The 22,378-nt window shown below is 35.4% G+C and overlaps 1 protein-coding gene across 11 annotated transcripts in view; it reads right to left on the bottom strand.

Moving 5' to 3' along the window:
• Positions 1-22,378, bottom strand: part of DMD (dystrophin) — a 745,980-nt gene that overhangs the window by 371,152 nt on the left and 352,450 nt on the right. For all 11 annotated transcript variants that reach the window (XM_061349397.1, XM_061349396.1, XM_061349395.1 and 8 more), the window contains 2 exons: positions 21,286-21,435; positions 2,222-2,386 (listed from right to left, as the gene is read on the bottom strand). In XM_061349397.1, coding sequence (XP_061205381.1) covers positions 2,222-2,386; positions 21,286-21,435 — 315 coding nt within the window. The remainder of the gene's footprint in view (positions 1-2,221; positions 2,387-21,285; positions 21,436-22,378) is intronic.

The raw sequence follows: 22,378 nt of genomic DNA on the forward strand, positions 1-22,378 counted from the left end.
TTCATCTCCTCTTTCCTAATTGCTTACAGTGAACTAGAAAGGAGCAAAATATTTTGTTGAATACAACCCCTCCATAGCTAATCATGCAAGTGCCCTTACTATTTTTCAAAGTAGCATTAGGTATATGGAATAGTAATATGAAAATATTAAAAATACACAAACATAATCATTTCAACAATGATTTGAGAGCACATGTATGCACATGCTTGACCCAATGTAGGACAGCATGTTAGCATGGGTCTGAAATATGCATTTGAAGTTGAGCATACAATTAAATACCATCACAAATAGGCTTATTTCCTGAATCATATCTACTAATTTTTGCTGTGTGTTTTTTCATGATTAACAGTCTCAAAACTCAGTATGCTTACTCTTAACCGTAAAAGAAAAAAAAAATTATAAGAATCCCATTTGCCTTCAGCTATATCCAATATAGAGTCTTTCATGCATGAGATTCTCTCTTTGAAGATAATTACAGTCTGGGTAAACCACCGTAAAAAAACATTTTAAGATATTAAACCTGTGTCTTTTAAAGACAATCCAGATAGCCAACATATAGATAAAAGCTAACATGCTTCATATGCTTACAGCCCTCACAACAGGAGAAACAATTACCTATTTCATCTACAATCAAAAATGGGCAAGCTTTAAATCTAAGTGATCTACATTTATCCATGAAAGAAATATGGTAGGGTCTTTAAAAGAAAGAAAGTTTATTTACTTTTTTTTGGACCTCTTAATTATTCCCCCATCTCCCCAGACAGAAGTGATTTTTTCCCACCCCTTCAGGACTACAGATTATTTTTTTTTTTAATATACTTATTTTTACTACTCTTTCAGCAGTGTTTCAGAAATATTCCTGTCACACCACCATAATAGAATTGAAAGAGTCAAGCAGAACATTTCTCTCACAAGCAGTATGAAAAGCAATACTTCTATGATTCTTAGTAATTTAACCCTGCTTTTATTTAATACAAACTTTAATGGTGTAATCATTCTAGAATGAAAGGAAACATAAAGGAAAACAATGCATGAATCATCTAAAAATCTTTGTTAAAGTACAGGAAACAAGGATAGATCATTTTCTTGAAAGCAAAATTCCATCACTCATTTAGTATATATACAGACATTTGAAAAGAGCTATACTAATTTTATCTTTTATAAAGGGAATGAATGTCATTGCTGAACTCATTCTGTCAATTATAGGAATGCAACAGGACTTGAGATTCACTGTTTTATATAATATGATTGTTTGAAATAAAAAGTTTTTTGGCATTAAAAGAGTTCTTGAAAAGAAACTAAGTTAAAGTGAATTCAATAAACATGCTCAGCAAAACCATACATCTTCAGAAGCATGTATTATTCCATTTTATGCATGGCAAGAAAAGTTATAAATATTTACATTTTTTCTTTTTTCACCAAATATTGCACCATCAAAATCAATACAAAACTCAATGTCTTCTGTTTAGTCTTCATCTAGGGAAACAAGACATTCAGCTACTAAAAACCAAAGAAATTTTATGGATTTCAATAAGCTATTGCATTTTAAATATTTCTCCAGTTTATGTGAAGATAAGCACATATATCCATAGACAAAATGCAAGGTCAAAATAGTCTAGGTATATACCTGGCAGGCCAGCTGATTTTAATCAGTGTTTTTCATCCTTAATTTCTTTTACCTCATCAAACCCATATACAGGCATGTTTTTTTATATCTAAATACGTATCAAGGATCAGAATACAAATATTTTGTTCCAGTTACTAGACAATCAGCTATACTGATTACTGGAATATTACATGTGCAGTTAGATATCTGTCCTTGCAATATGAGAACCATGATTTGGCCCTAACTCTTCAGCTTTACATGTACTCATATTACCTTATATGAAATAGCTTAAATGGTCACTGATATTCTGAATTTTAGTGCACATTGTATGTGCCAACTCTTTAGGCTATTGTCTCATGTACATGATATAGCAAAAATAATACATTATATTTCACTTTGGAACTATTGGTTCTAAACTGCCCTATCACTAAAAAAACATGTAACGGAAAAGAATAAAAATTTTCCTTAATTCATAAGACTTTGAACTCCTGGGCACTACTGCTGACTTAGGTCTCAAATCTATATTGTTAATACAGACTATATAGCTGATGATGCAACTGGCTTTTTGACCATTAAATATTTTGATGTTTTTTTTTCAAATGGAAGAAAATTTACCTTTATATCGAAAGCTCCTGGCTGACCCACTTTGTTATAAAGCTCCAGCTGGTTCTTGACAGGCGTTACCCACAGTATCACCTGATTTAGTTGTTGATCAAGTTCAATGAAATCCTTTAGCAGAATCTCTATTTCTTTTTGTTTCTCTGGGAGATCTTTGGACACCTGCAAAAAAGTACCAGAAGCCTTTTTTTTTTTTTTTTTTAGTGAAAAAATGTAACATAAATCAATATAACACTACATGCACATACACTTACAACATATGTTAAAATGCGACTATAAACTGGTAAGAAGAAGGGCCGGAATCAATAGACCACCAATCAAATTATTATGGTAGGTATCTTGCAAGTCAGTTAAAACACACTCTTGAAAAACAACAAAAAAGGTCCCCCAAACTCACAAACAAAACCCCAAAACCCTTCCATCATAAAAACAGCACACACACAAAAAACCCAAACTCAAATAAAACAAAAAGAAGAAACAAAAAGAAAACCCCCAATCCCATCATTAGGCTTCTCATTTTTGGGGGGTAAAAAATTTACCTCAGTATATGAAACTGTTTTAAAGGTCAATTTTTAATCAGGAAAAGCAATAGTGAAAATACGAATTGATCATTTGAATGATATCTAACCTTTCTTGACCTCATGAGTCTGGAAATTATAAGCATGTGTTTTGTTACAAGGTGTTTAGAGATGCCAATTGAGTCCAAATATACATAAGCAGATGCATACCGTGAAGAAAAATAACGGAGAAATATATCATCGATTGGGCCACTTGTTCCCTGATTTGCATTCAAAGCAGCCAGATTTTTAACTAAGCACACTCTTCTGTGCCAACTACATCAGAAATTAAGAATCAGCCAATGGCATATTTCAAATCCAACATTACTGAAGCACTTGGAGTAAATATAAGAACAGGTTGGAAATAAACAAGCCAACACAAAGCTCCATGCTGTCCTTCCCCGTTTGTTTTCTATAGCTAGAAAGGTGAGGTGTCACTATACCACACAACGGGCAACGTTGCAGACATATACCAGGGGAGAAACCATCTGTACTTAAAAAAAATAATAAATTTCACAACAGCAAATATAGGGCCTGGGCAGAGACAAGAAACACTGGCAGTTAATTATTAAAATCAGCCAAGAAGTATGGTTAGTTTTCCATATCAAGAAAAATGAGGTTTCCCAATGTTCATGTTTTTAAACATATTTTTACTAAGGCAACATTCTTCAAAGTACCAAACTTGAGGTTTGGTACCCAATAAAATATAAATTCCCTGTAAACAGCACTAATGGAAGCACTGCTGATATATAGCCCAGCTGCAAAAGCATTACTGCTGTGCAGTAACTTCTAATTCACCAGCTGAGAGAATGGGACAAACACAACTGTCTCATGACATGTATAGTTTTTTACCTATTTGGTTCAAAAATACTGATTTTTTTTTCCTTCTAAAACGTACCTCTGCATATACTCTGAATATGATTTATTAGCCAATACTTGAGTGATACCTGTAATTCAAGAAGTTGATCTGCCATGTATTAAATTATCTCCATTGTTCACTGTAGCCAGCCATAATATCCCATTAAATAAATACGGACCCATGGGTCAAATTACTTTTTCTGTCTTCCTAACCTTGTTATATATCGTAAAAACTCTGCTTTTCCAGAATGGCACCAGACATGTGTGTATATATATATATATATATATAAAGAACAAAAACAAAGGGAACAATTAAAAATGCATCAATTTCCCTCATGTTTTAACTCAATATCTATGCAGACCTTGGCCATTTCATAGAAGATTAGTTTCATCTTTCTTGCAGCTTTTGAATGTTAATCTCCAATGTTTAGTAGCTTTAATATTAATGTAAACAAGTTCCACAGAAATCCTATTGAAAGTGAATAGTAGTCTTAGGCAAATAAAAATCTAAGCTGACTTCTGAAGACCTGAACTTTAAATTAACCTACTACCAACTAACACAGCTCAAGCATATTGGGTGTATTTCAAGACAGAGCAAGAAAAATTTTGTCAGAGTTTGTGCAGTGAGGGTAAATTTACAATTATAAACTAAGGTATATATAGAAAGGCAGATGTAATATTAGTTTTGGTGACAGACTAACTCAACCTACTGTTCTTTATTACACAAGAATAAAAGCAAAATAAGAGGTAACCAATGAGTAAATGAAGCCTCTTCTTCAACTTAGGTCTTGCTCTAAAATTATAACACAAACACAGGATTATAATATTCCTAATATAAGTATCAAAAAAAAAAATCTAGGTCAATATGAATCAGCTAATTATATACAGAAATTTAATGTCATCGACTTTTACCATAGAGATGAAAAGAAATAAAGTACTTCCCCCAAACTCAAGTTAAGGCTACAAATAAGCATTTAACAAGGCAGAAACGTAAAATACATATAACAGGTTACATGCCACTATGTGGGAATCAGATTCTTAGATTCCAGATCTCAGGTCTCGGTGATTTTGTTTGCTCACCCTTTCCCTTTATTTTATTTTTTTTTGTTTTGGTTTGGTTTGTTTGGGGTTTTTTGAGTGTGTGTGTGTTTGGGGTTTTTCTTTTGGTGTTGATTTGGGTTTTTTAAGCTCTGGCATCAAGCTGTCAAGTTGGCTAATCAAACTGGAACCTGATGAACTTAAGGTAATTACAAGTCTGTCTACCAAGGTGAAGCACTGCTGCAGACTGTCTCTGGGGGACATTTTTTTTTCCTGAGCTGATTCTGCTATTCACCAGAAGCATAATTTGAGAAAATTTCCATGGAGTTATGGACATGATGACCAAGTGTCCAGATTTATGCCCTTTCTGCAACAGAGGAGTATACAAGGAGATGGGGCCCTCCAGTATCTTCCCTACCTTCTTACAGTCTTTCAAGCTTGTTACTCCCAGCTCCAGCAGTTCCACCTTGAGGTGGGATTCTGATGCTGATAGGACCTACAGCCTGTCTGTCTCTGGGCTCTCTGTACAAGTTTTTGGACACCTCCAAGGATGAGTGAGCTATGGCTAGTGTCTCACTCCAATTATCTTTTCTACATTTTTGCTTTTGTTCCCCCTTTTCCCCCATCCTCCTCTTATTCATTCCTTATTTCAGGGTAACCATCTAGTACCTACTCAGTTTCCTTCTCCTGGGTATGTTATCTCTTCACTCCTATTTAAGAAAGACAGATTTTATCAGAGGAGGGATGATGTCTTCCTCTAATAAAAATGACCAATGTGAACAGCAGGAATAAGGCAACAATAGCAGCAGATTTAAAACAGGGCAAACAGGTGAGATGCTTACCCCCAGATACGCCTATGACCACAGGTCTGATTAAGGAGTATTACAAGCTCTTAAGGAAGATAAGGTGCAAAAAAATAAACCTGAAGGAAGGGCAATTTCAGTTGGAACATCTTTCTAAAAATCTAGCTTAGCCCTTTTCATACAATTAAATATTTTCAACTTTGCCTTATTTGGCACATGTTCAACATTGAAAACATACCTGGGTTTGCAACCAAAGGAAAAAAATAAAATTGCGAATGCAAAGACAATAAAAGTATGGCTTACTCCTTCAAAGAAAAAAAATGAATTTTCAACATCAAAGGACTACAGAATTTCAATGATACGTGTCAAAACACTAATCTCAGAGAATGTGAGGCATCTAAAATTTTGCACTTAAGTTCAAGTGTTGAGGCATCTAAAATTTTGCACTTAAGTTCAAGTGTTAATTAATTTAGATTAATTGGAAGCTTAGTAACAGAATAATAGAAAAGATTTAAGCTCTAAGCTGGGAAACAGTAGAATAGCCTAGTTTTACCAACTCACACTGTTTTTCACAATACATAATTTTACTCTAAAACTATCAGGCCATTTGCACCTTATTTATGCATTCCAATTTTTGTTCTTTTCATTAAAATACTAGAAAAACCCACAAATAAAATACTAACATAGAAATCATTACATGTCTCCAAATATGAGAATACTCGCTGAAATTTTGCATATATAATTGTGTATTTTCAAAGTAGATCTTTATCTTAATATTTTCATTTCCTCTCCTTCTGGATTGTAAAATTACTTGCATTGTTTGTTCTATTCCATCTGAACCTCATGTCTTGAATGACCTTCACAAGAAGCCTAAATGATATACTACTGTGTTATTTCCACCGCCAACCCAACCTGATTACTTTGGTGCAAAAACAATACATATGCTCAGATTAGCAGTACAGGTCTCCTTGATCATTTCACATGCTCCAGTTTTCCACTGCTATTTCTGACTTTAGCTTCAGATAGTTATTTTTCAGTCTTTACCATAGTTGTGTGCATGCACTACAGGATGAATTAAAGCTGAGCAGATGGAAAGGAATACTGATTCTTATTAAAAGTAAAAAAGGAGGAAGAAGTTGTATAAAGTATGCCATCTCATGTAAGATCACTCTTTGTGTCTCTGTTCTGTTAAATTACTTACTAAATGTAAAACAAGCAGCAGTTTATGCTTTTTTCTATTTCTGCAAAAATATTAGGAAAAAAGGAGACAGGTGACTGCACTGCAATCAGCCCACAGCATAACTGGACTGAAAGAAGGTTTTATGTTGTCTTTTTATGTCATCCAAGACAGAATTTGGATAGTAAAGAAATAACTATTCACAACAACTATTAAATGCTGCCTTCAATCCAGACTTGGCTTATTGATAAATCATACCTGACACTCCTGCAACACTAGTAAGAAGAGTGCATAAAACAACAATGCTTACAGCACTGTTCAGAAAGTTTTATCTACTTAAAATCACCATACCTAGAGCATCTACAACAGAATGATTTAAAATGGAAGGGGGATAAGCTATTTTTTATGCCTCATTTCTTCATGAAAAACAATCAGTGTAAGAAAGAGTTTCATATAAGTTTGGTTTAGCATGCCATTTAGTTAATTAACTGAGCCATTTTCATTAACAAACTCAATATTGACTTTAAAACAAAAACTACGCAATTTCTTTAAAACAGTGAATACTTATGAGCCATACTGTCTCTGAAAAAGTTGGAGATGAAAGCAGGCTACTAAAAATATGTATAAAAGTTTTTTATTTGCTGTGTAGCTCATGTTTCGTGTTTTGTTACAAGCCGCCCAGCACCTGACCTTGGCACATGTTTTTTGGCTGCATTATTTTATTTTTTTTTTTACTTCTTAACAGTGTATTTGTAATATTCTCAAGTTTCACTTCTATTAAGAAAAAAAAATCTTTATTTATTTTTTTTCCCCATTGATACAGAAGAATAAAGCGTTCCACAAAACTAAAGCACTAAACAATTTTCTGCTTCGTTTGGCTGCCTAGCTTTTGAAAAAGTAAACAAACATTTTCCCCACTCCAATGCTTAGGCTTTGGTTTTGTTGGGTTTTTTTGTATGGAAATATGATTGTATATATCACAGTCTTTTGAATATCTGTATGCTTTTTATATTTAATATTTATTACTAATTGCCTGTCATTCTGCTTTCTACTATCTCAGCAATTCTCCTTTGTCAAGGGCACTTTTGAGCACAAGACCCTCCACCTTAGGTGTCTGCTAAACAATGTAGTCCACAATTGTCTTTTCTTTATCTCGGTTTCTTACTCCATTCCAGAAATCAAAAAGCAGCCACAAAGGGTTTACAGTATAATTCCTTCAGTGACTCTTAGTGAAGGACATTCTGTAGGAAAATGTTTTCTAAATAAAAGTATAATGCCCCAATTGTTCTTTCCCTGGTTTACAGTAGGTAATACCATATCTATCTCTCAGGCTATCTACAGTCTGTGAGGCAAGCAAACTCCAGCATGCACCCTGCAGTGCTCATAGTCTGGCTGGACAGCTACCTTGAGCCTCTCAGTCAAAGCTTTTTTCCTCATGGAAAGCACAGACTGATACACAATGTTGCCAGGATAAGAGAAAATGGTAGGCCATTGTTCTATTCAGCACAGACCTGGGCATGCTGTTGCAGAGTTTCAGGGAAACATGACCTTACTTTACAGGGTATGATAAAGCCTGTCTGACATAGTTAAGAGCAATCTCTTTTGCATTTTGGCAAACCCTTGTAGTCCTATCTCTACTTCTAGTCTTTCCATGTGTCAGAGCTCTTCCTGCCTGCTGCTTTGTCTCACCATCCTTTTCTGCAGCCCTCCTCTTTTCTTAAGATCACACATTATATGATTGCTTTACTTTCAAAATCATGTCCAGCACTGAAAGCGTAATCAGCTCACAGTGGCAATCAGTCAATAACTAAACTAGACACATCAATAATTTCTTCCATGCTGCTGCCTACATCTGAGGGAAGCTTCCCAGAAGCATTCACAAAACTGCCATGGAGTCTCTAAAATCTGTCATCTGCCAGAATGCCTGACAAGGAAAGCAAAGCCAAAAGGCATTGCAATGAAACAAATGACAAATATTTATACAACATAGAGTACCTTAAAATGCAAGCTATGAATTTAGAATCGTTACTGGTTTTGCTCACAGAGTTCTCTACAGGAATTAAAAAACAACAGCAACAACCAACACCAAAAACAAGCAAACAAACCCTTAACATTTTGTTTTGTAAAGGAAATGGGTACAAATGGATATAAGTTTTTAACACAGCAATATAATCAGCATCAAGCAGCAAATTCTGGTTATAAGCTACATAGAACAGTAAGTTAGAGAACGAGTGTATAGATAAACTGTATTATTTTCACAGTAAATAAACAGGGATTTATTTTGCATTTCCTTTGCACAGTGTAGATGAATTACAGTGGGTTGGAATTTTATTGACAGCTGAATACTTGCAGCATTTCCTAGCAACGAAGCATATATTCTGTTAATAATTACAGAAAAAAAATAAAATGGTGGTATTCATATTCTAGTGAGTGATCTTGACTTCCAAGTATGTCGTGAACAGAGTAGTAATGTGAACTCATGAACACTTATCTCAAGTCTGTATGATTAATACAAAAAGAAATAGAAATGTTTTGTTCCAGTGTATCATAGAATCACAGAATCATTAGAGTTGGAAGGGAACTCTGGGGATCATCTAGTCCAATCACCCCTGCCAAGGCAGGAGCACCTGCAGCAGGTTACACAGGAGCGCATCCAGGTAGGTTTTGAATGACTCCAGAGAGGGAGACCCCACAATCACCCTGGGCAGCCTGTTCCAGTGCTCTGCCACACACAACGTAAAGAAGTTGTTCCTCATGCTGAGGTGAAACATCCTGCTGTGGGCACCATTGAAAAGAGTCTGCTGTTATCCTCTTAGCACCCACCTTTGAGATATTTATATGCATTAATGAGATCCCCTGTCAGTCTTCTCTAGATTAAAAAGGCCCAGCTCACAAAGTCTCTCCTCGGAAGTGAGGTGCTCCAGACACCTAATCATCTTTGTGGTCCTCCGTCAGACCCTATCCAGGAGCTCCTTGTCTTTCTTGTACTGAGGAGCCCAGAACTACCTTGTCAATTATTATTAAATTATTTGTGATGTCATCAATACAATCTAGTTCATCTTTGCTTTTTAAGCAGGCACAAAATACCTTTGAATTTGGTACAAATTAACTACACTAGCTTTACTGTAGGTATTTAGTTGGGATTCGACATAGAAGCCTTTCTATTTACAACTACAAATAGACATATTAATTAAAAAAGAACACCAGAAAAATATTATAGGCTAGAGCAAATGTTAAGGGATCCTAAAGGAAACAGCTGAGAAGATCAACTCAGCTTCAACAGTCTCCTGGCTCAGTATGACATACTCAAGCAGGGACAGTGTCTATTAGTTTGAAGGAGTGAAGCAAATCAGCAGTGACCTAAGTGATCTGACCTCAGCCTCAACTAAGGTCAGAAATAATCCATTGTAGACCATGTTCATGTGTACTTACAAAAACAACAACCATACAGTTTTCAGTTTTTTAAGGCAGTAACTAATGAATTAAAAATGAGTTAAATGATACAGAAGTGATGAGGGATAAAACAACAGGTAAACTGACTTATAGGGAGAGAGATATAGTATCCTAGTCAGGTTTCCACGTCCAATAATCATGGGCTTATTTTAACCAGAATATTTAAAATGTTCTCTTTAACCAAAACTTTTGGAAGAGCCAGTCACTATAATAATTTTACATATTTGATAATTTTTGCTTATGAAGTGTTGCAACAGAAGAGCAAGACTAACAGCAGTAGCATGTTGGACCTTTCAGGGCTAAACCCCAACATGTAATTGCTTGAAAAGAATTTCCAATTCATTCGACATCATAGTGGAAAATGAATTCTCCAATATCATATCCAACCTTCAACTTACATGCTGTGTGACTTCACAGCAATACTACAATACAACAAAAAAATTAGGGGAAATAACAAACTTTATAAAATGAGAAAATGAACACATTTGTCTCCCTCTTTCTACACAGATATGACTAACGTCAGTGTCTGGATACAAACAAAACTCTTCATTAACTCCTTTAACAATTAACAGCCTTCAAAAATAGTAATAGTGGATCAGGATTTCTCATGACTGCTAGCATGGTAGTTGTTCATAACTCTGTAGCAAGTATTATATCTTTTCTGAGGAAGCTAAGCCAGCTTTTTCTCTTTTGATAAAATGAGTAAAATGTATTAGAATTTCTGATTTGAAAGGCAGATTTAGAAATGGATATTTAAATTTCATATTTAGAGTAACAACTTTCAGAAGAGTCTTCTATGAAATAATCAAATTATTTACTTTTCAAAAGTAGAAATCAGTATAATGCTCATTACCCAGGATAATTTGGACATTTGTAGTAAGATGTGGCTATGAAAGCAGAAATAGATACCCACTCAGAGTCTGTAGCACAGGAAAAAAGAAAAAAAATAGAGTATGGTGAGTAGGACGGTTACAAATTTTTCTAGAAGCATAAAATTTGTACAAAAATGGTTAGCTTTTACTATCCCTATTTAGAAATATCACACCACCACAAACATCCCAACTGATATTCATAGATGCTTTGTGGGTTTACTTTTAAGAAAATTAAACAATGTATTCCTTACTATTGTTTTAGGTGGAGAGCTGATATTTAAGTACATTGGGATTTAACTTGACAAATGATGTAGTACATAGAGAATAATTCAGAAAGGTCTTACTAGTAACACACATTGTGGAAACTTCAATAAATGAGAGAAAAATCCCTTTCTACTTCATCCCACTAAACACAAATTTAGTCTTGTCAAATGCTGCAAGTCTTGTGTTTATTTTCTTTTTGCAAAACCCTTCCAGAATTTGTTGTCCATCTTTCATGTGAAGTGGGGAAGACTACAAAGACACAGAAGTCTAGCAATTTGTCCTGTTACCTTCTGAGAAAGTCACGGTAGTAATTAAGACAGTGAGTAAGAAATAATTGGGGTCACAGAGATTGCTGTTGGGATGACTATGGGGAACAGAAGGAGAAGGAAGAAAGTCAACATATAACCAAGATGTATTATTTCAACATCTGCTCCAAGAAACTCATTAGAAAATGTACACAATGAACTAAGTTTCTACATGGTGATGAGTAACATCTCCAGAAATCCACAAATAATACCATGATGAATTTCCAGGTTATATATATTAGACTTTAATTAAATTTATTGTGGTTGCTGTCACTTATTGTTAAGCCTAAAACACACCTGGAAAAACAAAACTACAGTGAAACAAATAAAGCTAGAATCTAACATGTATAAAGAAGAAAGAATCTTAACTGTTCTAAATACACTCAAAAAACTTGTCTTAAAGGAAAAGAGCAGCAAATACTCGACAGTATGTCACAAGATCCCTTGATATTTCGTAATTATTTCCAGATTGCCGTGAAAACATTTTGAATATCGTAACTTTTTCCTTGAAAGGACTTCCGAATGACTAATTCTTTCAAATGAGAGTAAACAATTTACTTTTGCAGGAGAGTATTTATTAATACTTAAAAAGACAAAGAAAATTGATGCTGTTACTAATAAAAGACAGCAATCATATATTTCTCTGCAGGACTCCTAAATAAAGTAAACAAGTTTTATTAACCACTTCTACAATGCTTTGAATGTTTGGAATGTTTTAATATCACCAAGCAATTTAGTTTTACAGTATTACTTTAGGATTTGGAGTTTTGCACAGGAAAACAGAGCAGCTGGAAAATTAAATAACTTTCCTGGCTTTTCCAGTCCATGGGAAGTGACAAGATCAAAATGGTCTCTGTAAAATATTGTAAGCAAATATACCATCTATCAGAGATTTACAGTACTAAAACCTTCCTTTTTCTGATGCCGTGCTACTGCACATATTTATTCATAGTGCTTTATTGATGGGACACATAACTTTTTGCTTAATTTTTACTTTTGTGTTTATAAATGAGGAAAACATATACTGGAACTTGTATCTTAATAAATGAAAAACAGACCAATACGCAAAGAGCATGCCTGTGGGGGAGAATACAAAGAGGCTGTTTATCTTCATATTGTGCAAGCTTGGCTACCAAAGTTGAAAGGATAGCTCTTTGGGTTTCAAGGAAAAAGACTTCTCTGGAAAATGTTTCAGGCTACATCTAACCTGCTGGATGCTGAAGTGGTTCTGAATGCCCAGAGGAGAGTGCATGCCCTGAACACATCCCAGCCCCACACTGTGATAAGACCTAACTGTGATGTCCCCTTTATTTCCACAGGAAGGAAGCCCCCAGGCTTGAGGTCAGACTGAAACTCTGTGTGTGCTCTTATCAGCTCCCAAAACTGGGGAACCAGGACCCTCTGCTACACTTCAGCATAAACATGCCACTCCCCATAGGAGAAACAAAAAAGCTATCGCATATAACATACCAAGACTAACTTAGGTTAAATCAATTTGCATCCATTTTTACAGATGGAACCATTCTATAAGCAAAATTCTTTCCTCAATCAGCTCTTTGTTTCTGCTATTCAAAGAAGAAAGCGGAACTAAACAATGATGAGTCTTGACAAATCACTTTATTGTCCATGAGACTCACTGGTTTGAACACAGGCCAGATGAACTGGTCTGGTAGGCTACATTACTTACGCAACAGGGATGACCAGCATCTTCTCTGTGGTTAAAATATCATAATGTCATCTTATTCATCTGGATTATTTGAGAAGGTTTCTTATTTTCTTAAAAATAACACCCTTAAGTTGTGTCTTTATCAAAATTTTCTCCTTTGAAGGCTGTAAAAACTCTCTGCATTTCCTTTCTACCCCTTTATATTGCATGACAACACTTTCACTAAAGCCTTTGAATTTTTTATACCTTTATTAAGTTAATGACCCTTTAGGTTTCAGTGCTTGAAACTGTGCTTCAAGATGGCAGAACTTCCCCACTCCACACCTTGACATAGGTTGGTTATGCTGAAAGTGTCCATGGATTCTGGCACAATTTTTATATTTTATAGTGATTTATAGATTTCTCCTCTTTTAACTTGTCCAGATACCGTTTGAGATCATGTACATATTTGCTTGCTACCTGTTCTTCACTGATATGATCTTATATAGGTATCTGATTTTAGGCATTGTCCGATGGCTAAATGGATATGGTCAGAGGGTGTATGGACCTTTTTTTTTGTTCCAGATCACCTGCTGGTATGTTCCCCTGCAAAATGAAATAAAGAGGGTACTCCCTTCTTTAAATTTTAGATCTTTAGGATGTAGTACGAATACAGATCAGTTCTTTGAGCTCAATATCCTGTAAACTGACTTGTATAGAAGACTTCAGAAATCCACACAAAACAGCTGTAGAAACATACTATCATGCATCTGCATTTTGCAAGTGAGATCAAACCTCCTCTTCCTAACCTGCTTCAATCTAAAAATAAAGTAAAATTGGCTGTCAACATATTCTATGCAGGAAGGAACCCATAATATAATAAGAATGCTATTATTATCTATATCATTTGGACAAATAGCAAAATTGTGATTATATTTTAAGGGATTTTCTGTTTCATAGTTTCCACTACCTGGCTTCCTATTTGATCTGGTTTTTACATTAACATTTTGTATAATAGTAAGCCCCTCCAGTGAACTCATATCTAATATCCTATTTTTTTGCAACAAAAACTGCTCTCTGTTATGACTGATGCTTATAAACAGAAAAAAAATTGCAGTTACTTTGCTCATTCTGAACACATTAATATTTTTAATAAAAGTGATTCTTCTTTCTCAACCACTGTTTGTTGTAGGTTTTTTTCTTTGGTTTATCATCCATAAACTAGGTTGTGTAATAAGTCCTGGAAAGGAAAGCAGGTGAGGTCGGGGTCTATTTAGGGAAAGTGATGCTCTTCACTTCTATTTCAGAAAAAAATATTTTCTAAATTTACTTCAAAGTTTTAGCAGATGCAGTGACTATCTTTCATTAAATGCCTTGAATGACAAAAGCAAGCTAAAGGAGTTGAAACTTTCTTGTCTTTAACATTGTGATGGTGGACAACTGATCAGATATATCTTTTCCTTGGTGATATTCCAGATAAGGGATAAATTATGTATCTTTCAAATCTTTCTGCTCCTGAGAAATGCATTAATCTGATTTTAATTTTGGTTTTATGAATCTCAAAGAACAGCCATTTTAAAGTAAATAGACTTGAAATTTTTAAAGGTAGCAATCATATCAAATCTCTGAGTATTATTTTTGTTGTAAAGCAACAGTTGAAAAAAAAATAAAAACAGCGAGTATCATACCACAGCAATATTCACTTTATTCGAATCTCATTTATATTTTGATTGGGGGTCAAAACCAAAATCAGCACACATCTGTGTAGAAATTCACAAGTTCTTAAAACCTCTTTAGGGCTAATTTTCCAGATTTAAAGATTGTTGCATCCAAATCTTAACCTTGAATCACACTAGAAGTCATCTATTAGTTTAAGCCTGATCTGTTACCATCTCTTATTTTATAGACAGGAAACAACCAAATATTTCAGTCTAAGTTAAACCAATTCATTTTCTTCCATCTATTGTGAAAACCTGTATTTAGCTTTGGTTGTAAACATTCATAGAGCTATCATAATTCACCTTTCAAATTACATCAACTAAAAGAAAAATAGAAAAAGAATAGATGTCTCTTTATGGTTTACCATAGTCTCCAGTTCTTTCTGATTAGAATCATTAGGATTTAGAGTATATCATGTAAAGTGTACAAAAACCTGAAGTCTGAAGCTGTTAAAGGGACTAAAAATTGCCTCTGATTGCTGAGTAGGCTTTAGGACCCAATTCCCACTATGCTCTGTCTTCTAAGACAGACAATACATTGTTTTCAAACTATTTAAGTATCTCACTAGCTTCAAATCAATAGAACCAGAAAATCTTCAGTATGTGTGGCCTAAAAAACCCCAACCAAACCCAAAGGGGTTATTACTTTTAAATGAAGGGACATCAACATTGTTTTATTTCTGTGTTGTGACATCTTTATTCCTGTATGCTTAGCATGGCTGAGAAACAGCAAATTATATTTATGCTGATAGTAAATTCACCTTCAAAAATCTTAATTACTGCTAGCTGCTAGCAACACTCAAATAAAAAGGAATAAAACTAATATATACTTGGAGCCTGTGAGTCTCATGTTTGTCCAGTAAACATATACCTCAGACTTCATTTTGCTATGCATAAGGCCATTTGTCAGTATGGCTGATAATAACATGAATGTGGGCTACACCTAATTAGTAATCTATGACAGACTGTCATAGGAAATTTAGCATGGCATAATAGCTTATTACATTTAAGGCAATCAAGTCATTTTTTAATTGAAAGCAAATTCGGGAAAAGAGCACCCTTTTGACCTCGAAAATATTGGGTATACTATTCTTATTTCAAATTGAAAGAACAGGAATCAAACTGTAGCATTCATTTTCAAAGATCTTTTACTCTCCATCCCACAAATAACAATTGGAGCAATTTTAGTAATTTCCACTGTGAACTGGAACTAAGTTATACTGACATGCTGGAAATTTGATATCATCACAGGTAATCTATAAATAATTACTACTCAAGGCAAGTTACAATACCTGAACTATAACCTCGTTATGACTTCGTCTTTCTGCCCTTTCTGGGCATATCTGTTTAGTTGGGGTTTTGCTACACTTGACCAACCAAGCTAAGACGACCTCTACTTTTCTTAGTGGTACAGAAAATGTTCACAAATTACAGCCATATCACTCCACTCCATTTTTTTTTTCCATATAGTACAAATTGATTTGCTGTGGCAGTAAACAGTGAAATAGTCTTTTCAGTGTCTAGCAATTAGTTCTAATACTAGCTGACAAATTAAAAAGGCAGCAAAACAAAATGTCTCCATCAGGCACTTATAATAACCTTCATAATACATACTGTAGATGTTGCAAAGACCAAGGTGGATAAATGAGGAGAATGCTGATTTTGGCATCCAGCTTACTTTCAGATAATCTAGCTCATCCCTCTTGGCTGACACCAGACCAAGAATAATATTAAAGAGTAATAAACTCCTTCCAACAAACCTCTGATTCCATGGTTCACTAGTCTCAGACATAATCTATCAATCCATTTACTGCACAGTAAAAGGTAAGAAAGCCATTACAGATCTGTTATATGCCCTGGCAGGTGGTATATGACAAGAACTGAATTCATCACAAACTCCAGTGCCTTGTATCACCTTTTGAATGCTTTGAAGCACTAGGTGGCTAGCTTACTTGGCTATCACAGCAGAAGATACTTTAAGTTTTGAAGATAAACAAAAAATACTTGATGTGAAGGCATAAAAATGGTTATAAACCAGTTCATTTTTCATACTATTAAGACTTCACAAAGATAGTGGCACTTTCATTTTTACAAGAAATACTGGCTTTGGAGAGGGTACAGTAAGTAAAATCAAGTTAGAATTTAAAAGTCATACTTTCAAATACAGGCTTTAATCTTCATTCTGTACTTAAACTATGTCTGAGGCAGCAGCCTATTAGAATCACTATTCAATAAAGTTGTCTAAAGAAATGTCATTTTAAAATTATTAATATTCAAGGGAAGAAAAACTCTTCATGTATCTATTCTCAAGGTCATCAACACATGATATAAACACCCAAAAGCAAAGACAATACAGAAGCAAAAGCAAAAAAGCATCTTTTATGTGACTGCAGTTTCTTTCATACTCAATTTCTTTTCTCAGCTTAATTCCATTGCTGTAGGGCAACAGTTTCTGTGACTGTAAAGAAGGTTTGAACATGACTTATTTCAAACATGTCACCTTGAAGGTTAAGACTCGCAGGTGTTATCCCCCATTCCCGTGCTTGGAAGATCAAGGCAAAACAAAAATTTGTCATAATGTTAGGAGATATTTGACTACATTCTCAGCTGGTGTAAATTGTCACAGCTTCTGTGAAATAAACAGAATTGCTCTAGTGTAAGCCAGATAAGGACCAAACTTACATTATTTATGTGACTGTCATGTATGTTTTCTATTTTGAAAATAATATCATCCTGCAATATGAGATAATCAGAAGTGGTAGATTGTTACATGCTCATTTGCTAGCAGAGATGCCAGAAAACAAAATAAACAACCAAGAACAAAGGATTAAAATGTAAGATACACTCTTAGAAGAGGATGGAGAAACAAAAAACCTCCATACAAATTTCTATGTGAGATTTCATGTTTGTCCATGGTGCGTTGAGGAACAAAAAAAAAATAATAAATATCCTCACCAAAACTACTAATGACTGAACCATCCTCTGGTGACCTGTGCAAGTTTGCCTGATGTAAAAGTGCCAGAGCTGTGTGCTTCAGCTTTGGCTCACAGTAAAAATCTGTGTTGTTTTATTTCAGTGCTTACAGATCTCTAACTGAAGGAACACAACATATGTCCATCTGTCAGGCCTGCAGACTTTTTTCCATGATTTCTATTTTTATCACAGACCCTAGACTTTCAGAGGAGAAAGTTAAAAAAAAAATAAAATAATTGAGGCTTCCTACACAAACTGTGAGTAAAAGAAAAAAAATGCAAAAGAAAAATAAAGATTTTTTCCTTCAGTTTAATTGGAAAAATCTGACAGAAACCCTAAATAAGTTTTGAACTTTTTTCTATATATTTTTTTTAAACATCTGTCAAGTTAATATCGGAAATAGAAAACATTCTGAGACTACCATCAGAGAAGATGTATGGATTTGAGTTTTGTGATTTTCAGATTCAGATCCTGTTCATTAATATATATATACACTGCATTTTTCAGTTTCTTTAGCTTCAGCTATTAAGGGCCAGTGAGAACAGTGAGATCTACATCTCCATAGATAGGTAGAGAGCTGAAAAAAGAAATAAAAAAAAAAAAAAAGCATTTAAGTAATGATCTCAAATGGAAGTTCAATTTTCTGGTTTTAATCTCTTTTAGGAATAAATGGACATTTTCACGTGGTAAATTCCAAGCCTAATAATTTGCCAGACACTATACTCAGATCTAGGAGACATAAACTTGTAAAGACGATGCTGGAGAAGGACTCATCACTAGGGACTGTAGTGATAGCAAAAGGGGTAATGGGATCAAATTTAAACAGGGGAAGTTTAGGTTAGATATAAGGAAGAAGTTCTTTACTGTGAGGGTGATAAGGCAGTGGAACAGGTTGCCCAAGGACATTGCAAATGCTCCATCCCTGGCAGTGGTCAAAACCAGGTTGATGAAAGTCTTGTGTGACATAGAAACATAGAAGTATAGAACAGTTAGGGTTGGAGAGGACCTTAAGATCACCAAGTTCCAACCCCCTTGACTTGGGCAAGGACACCTCACACTAAACCATGTCCCCCAAGGCTCTGTCCAATCTGGCCTTGGACACCGCAGCAAAGGGGCAGGATCACCTCCCTCCACCTGCTGGTCACACTCCTTTTGATGCAGCCCAGCAAATGGTTGCCTTTCTGGGCTGCGAGTGCACACTGCCGGCTCGTCTTCAGTTTCTCAACAACCAACACCCCCAAGTCCTTCTCTGCAGGGCTGCTCTGAATCTCTTCTCTGCCCAACCTGTAGCTGTGTCTGGGATTGCTCCGACCCAGGTGTAGGACCTTGCACTTGGCATGGTTAAACTTCATAAGGTCAGCATCAGCCCACCTCACAAGTGTGTCAAGGTCCCTCTGGATGGCATTCCTTCCCTCCAGCATATCAACCGAACCACACAGCTTGGTGTCATCGGCAAACTTGCTGAGGGCGCACTCAATCCCACTGTCCATGTCAGCGACAAAGATGTTGAACAAGACTGTTCCCAACACCGATCCCTGAGGGACACCACTCGTTACTGGTCTCCAGCTGGACACTGAGCTATCGACCACAACTTTCTGAGTGTGGCCATCCAGCCAGTTGTTTATCCATTGAGTGGTCCATCTATCAGATTGATGTCTCTCCAATTTAGAGACAAGGATGTCATGCAGGACAGTGTTAAATGCTTTGCACAAGTCCAGGTAGATGATGTCAACTGCCCTACCCCTGTCCATGGTTTAGTATGTCCTGTCCCTGCCCATGGAGGTGGGGTAGGAACTAGGTGATCTTAAGGTCCTTTCCAACCCTAACTATTCTATGATTGTATGAATCACTAAACAGTATCTTTATTCCCCATATTTGCTTGAGACCTAACTACTTTTAACAACGTTCATAGGTGGTCTGACTATGGCAAGTAACTTGAAACATTCTGCAACAGCAAGCAGAAAATTAAAATGCTAAGTTTTTAGATATATGACTAAGCTTTAAAAACTTAAATTCAGAGGCGAATTACAGATTTCATTAAAATGTATTTGTGTCATTTTACTAAAAGTATTTTTTCATGAAAACTAATGTCCTTTTAATACTACAGCTCAGATATACAAATTGTGGTGCCTAAATTCAGCTATGTATATGTTAGCTTCAGCTAGTAAATAACACTATATTTGATCTCAAAGTGGTCTGAATTCCCCTATATACATTGATCTCAGAAAACCATTTGTAGAGAGATACTTCTGTCCAAGTACCCAAATAATGATTTATGTGTCCAACTTGGAGTCTTGAATGTGATCAATATTTATTATCCACTTTTGGCTGAGCCATTAGCTAATATTCTGAACCTTGCCAGACTGTTTCTGTTAGTAACAAACTAATGGAAGTCCCACATCAAATAACTGCATGCTTATAGCCCAGATCTGTGCTTGAAATTCAACTGTGTTCACAGTAATGGTAAAACCCTCAGGATGTAGTATTCTGACCAGAAACTTTAGCCTGTTTTTCAGTAAGGTACTCCAAAGAAAATCTCTTTACCTTCTTTCCAACAGAACTAAACACAATGAATCTTTTATTCCTGGCATCCTGGTAACTTCAATAAGTAGATACCACAGAGATTCTGGTTTTGCCATCAGTCTCAAAATTTCTCAGCTAATTTTACATTGACCTTTTCTGACCAGGCTATCCATGCCTTGGGTTGTGGCCCTCTGTACAATGCTCTCTGCCATTTCTGCTGCATAAGAAACAGAAGCTACATGAGAGCAGTCAAATTAGCTACCTCCTTTGACCAGATTTGCTACTCACTTTCACCAGTGAAATATGAAACACAGAAATATGCAGAAATTCTTCAACAATAGAATATTGCAAAATACTCTTTTACTTTTCTTCATGAGTATGGAGATCCCAGAAAGCAAAATGAATGGTACCTCCCTACACAGAAACCAGAAATCGAAGCTCAGCGTTGGAAAAAGTGTGGTGGAGGAAAAAAAAGCTTCCAAGGTTGCAACTTCCACCTTGGGGCTGGGAAGTGTTTCCATAAAGGCAATTTGCTACTGTCTCTCACACACCTGAGTCACAGGAATTGAATATTTGCTGTACCCTCAAGACAATCAGGCTACAAAACTGTTGCTCTGCTTTCCACCTTAAGCAGCAGACCTGTAATTTAGGAGTATATTTGGATACAACGTCATCATTTCAGGTGCTAAGAGTCTTGGTTTGCTGTCATTGTTTCTCACAGCAGTGTACTGTACAGGTTTTTCTTCTTCACTTTCATTATGCATACAAATGCCCCTTTATACAGAGAAGAACAATACATATCGGAAAATATATAATGAAAATATTTGCTGCAGATCAAAATTTTATACCACAGTTACATTAGTAATATGTCTAACCTTCAACAAGCGATGGTTAGCCTCCTTTAGCGTACTCTCTAGCTTATGTTTTTTGTCTGGGTTCAGTGATGCACTTCCAAGCGCTGTTCCTCTAGTTTCGTTTAATTGTTTCAGTATTCCCTTGTGGGGCTGCAGCTCTTCAGCTTTTAACTGGAACAGACAAATACAGCAGTTAAGATGAACTGTGGTAGAATTCTCATCTCTCTTATCTTCACCCTTATTGATTTGTATACCAGCAGGAGGAATAAACTCAACGACAAAATAACCATTGCTTTCTGAATGTAGAAGGCTAAAACTCCCCATAAGAGACTGCATTAGTGGATCAAGACTAAAGAGAGTCCTAAATGCCAAAATATGAGATTTTTCAGGTATTAATCACTGCTACATGACAAATTCTACTTCTGGAGACTCAATAGCTCATGTATATGAATTTTAAAAATATTTTAATATGGTAAACAGAAAGCACTTTGGAGAAGGGTTTTAACATGTCCAATGCTGTGAACACAGTCACCCAGATGGTATGTGAAGAAAAGCTGTCCAGTCAAGCCTCATAATTAAGAATGTTCATGCATGTTCATAAAAAGACCCCAAACCCCATAAGTAAAATCAAAGGATGCAAGGCATCACCTAAATGTATCACTTCACCACATACTCAGTTAGTGCAAACTTGTATTGTCAAAGTAACTCAATATATAAAGTGAAGAGAATGTAACTAAAAGACAAAGTTCTTCAAGTTTGGGGGTTTTGGGAGGTTTTATTAACATCAGCAGGTATGTATGAAATGAACCACACTGCAAGCCAATATGCTATTTGCTGCATTAGGATGAATTCTCTTTTGTGTTGCTCAAGAACAAGGTGGACAGTAAAAATGACATACAATTAAAAGATAACACCTTTAATTTTGGGTTATGTATCCCTTGAGAATACTGCACTTGGGAAATATTTGTATATATCTGAAAAGCATGAGCCTTCATGGTTCTAAACAATCAATTTAGACTTAAAAAATTTATTCCTTTCTGCAAATCACAAGATGCATCTAACACCCTTTGCCTTCTTTGTGATATTTCTTTGCCTTCATTGTGATATCCTTGAC

Source organism: Neopsephotus bourkii, unplaced genomic scaffold (genome assembly GCF_033783945.1).
Source record: "Neopsephotus bourkii isolate Nb327-2 ecotype Australia unplaced genomic scaffold, CSIRO-AGI_Nbou_v1 NB_414, whole genome shotgun sequence".
In the NCBI taxonomy this organism is placed as follows: domain Eukaryota; kingdom Metazoa; phylum Chordata; class Aves; order Psittaciformes; family Psittacidae; genus Neopsephotus; species Neopsephotus bourkii.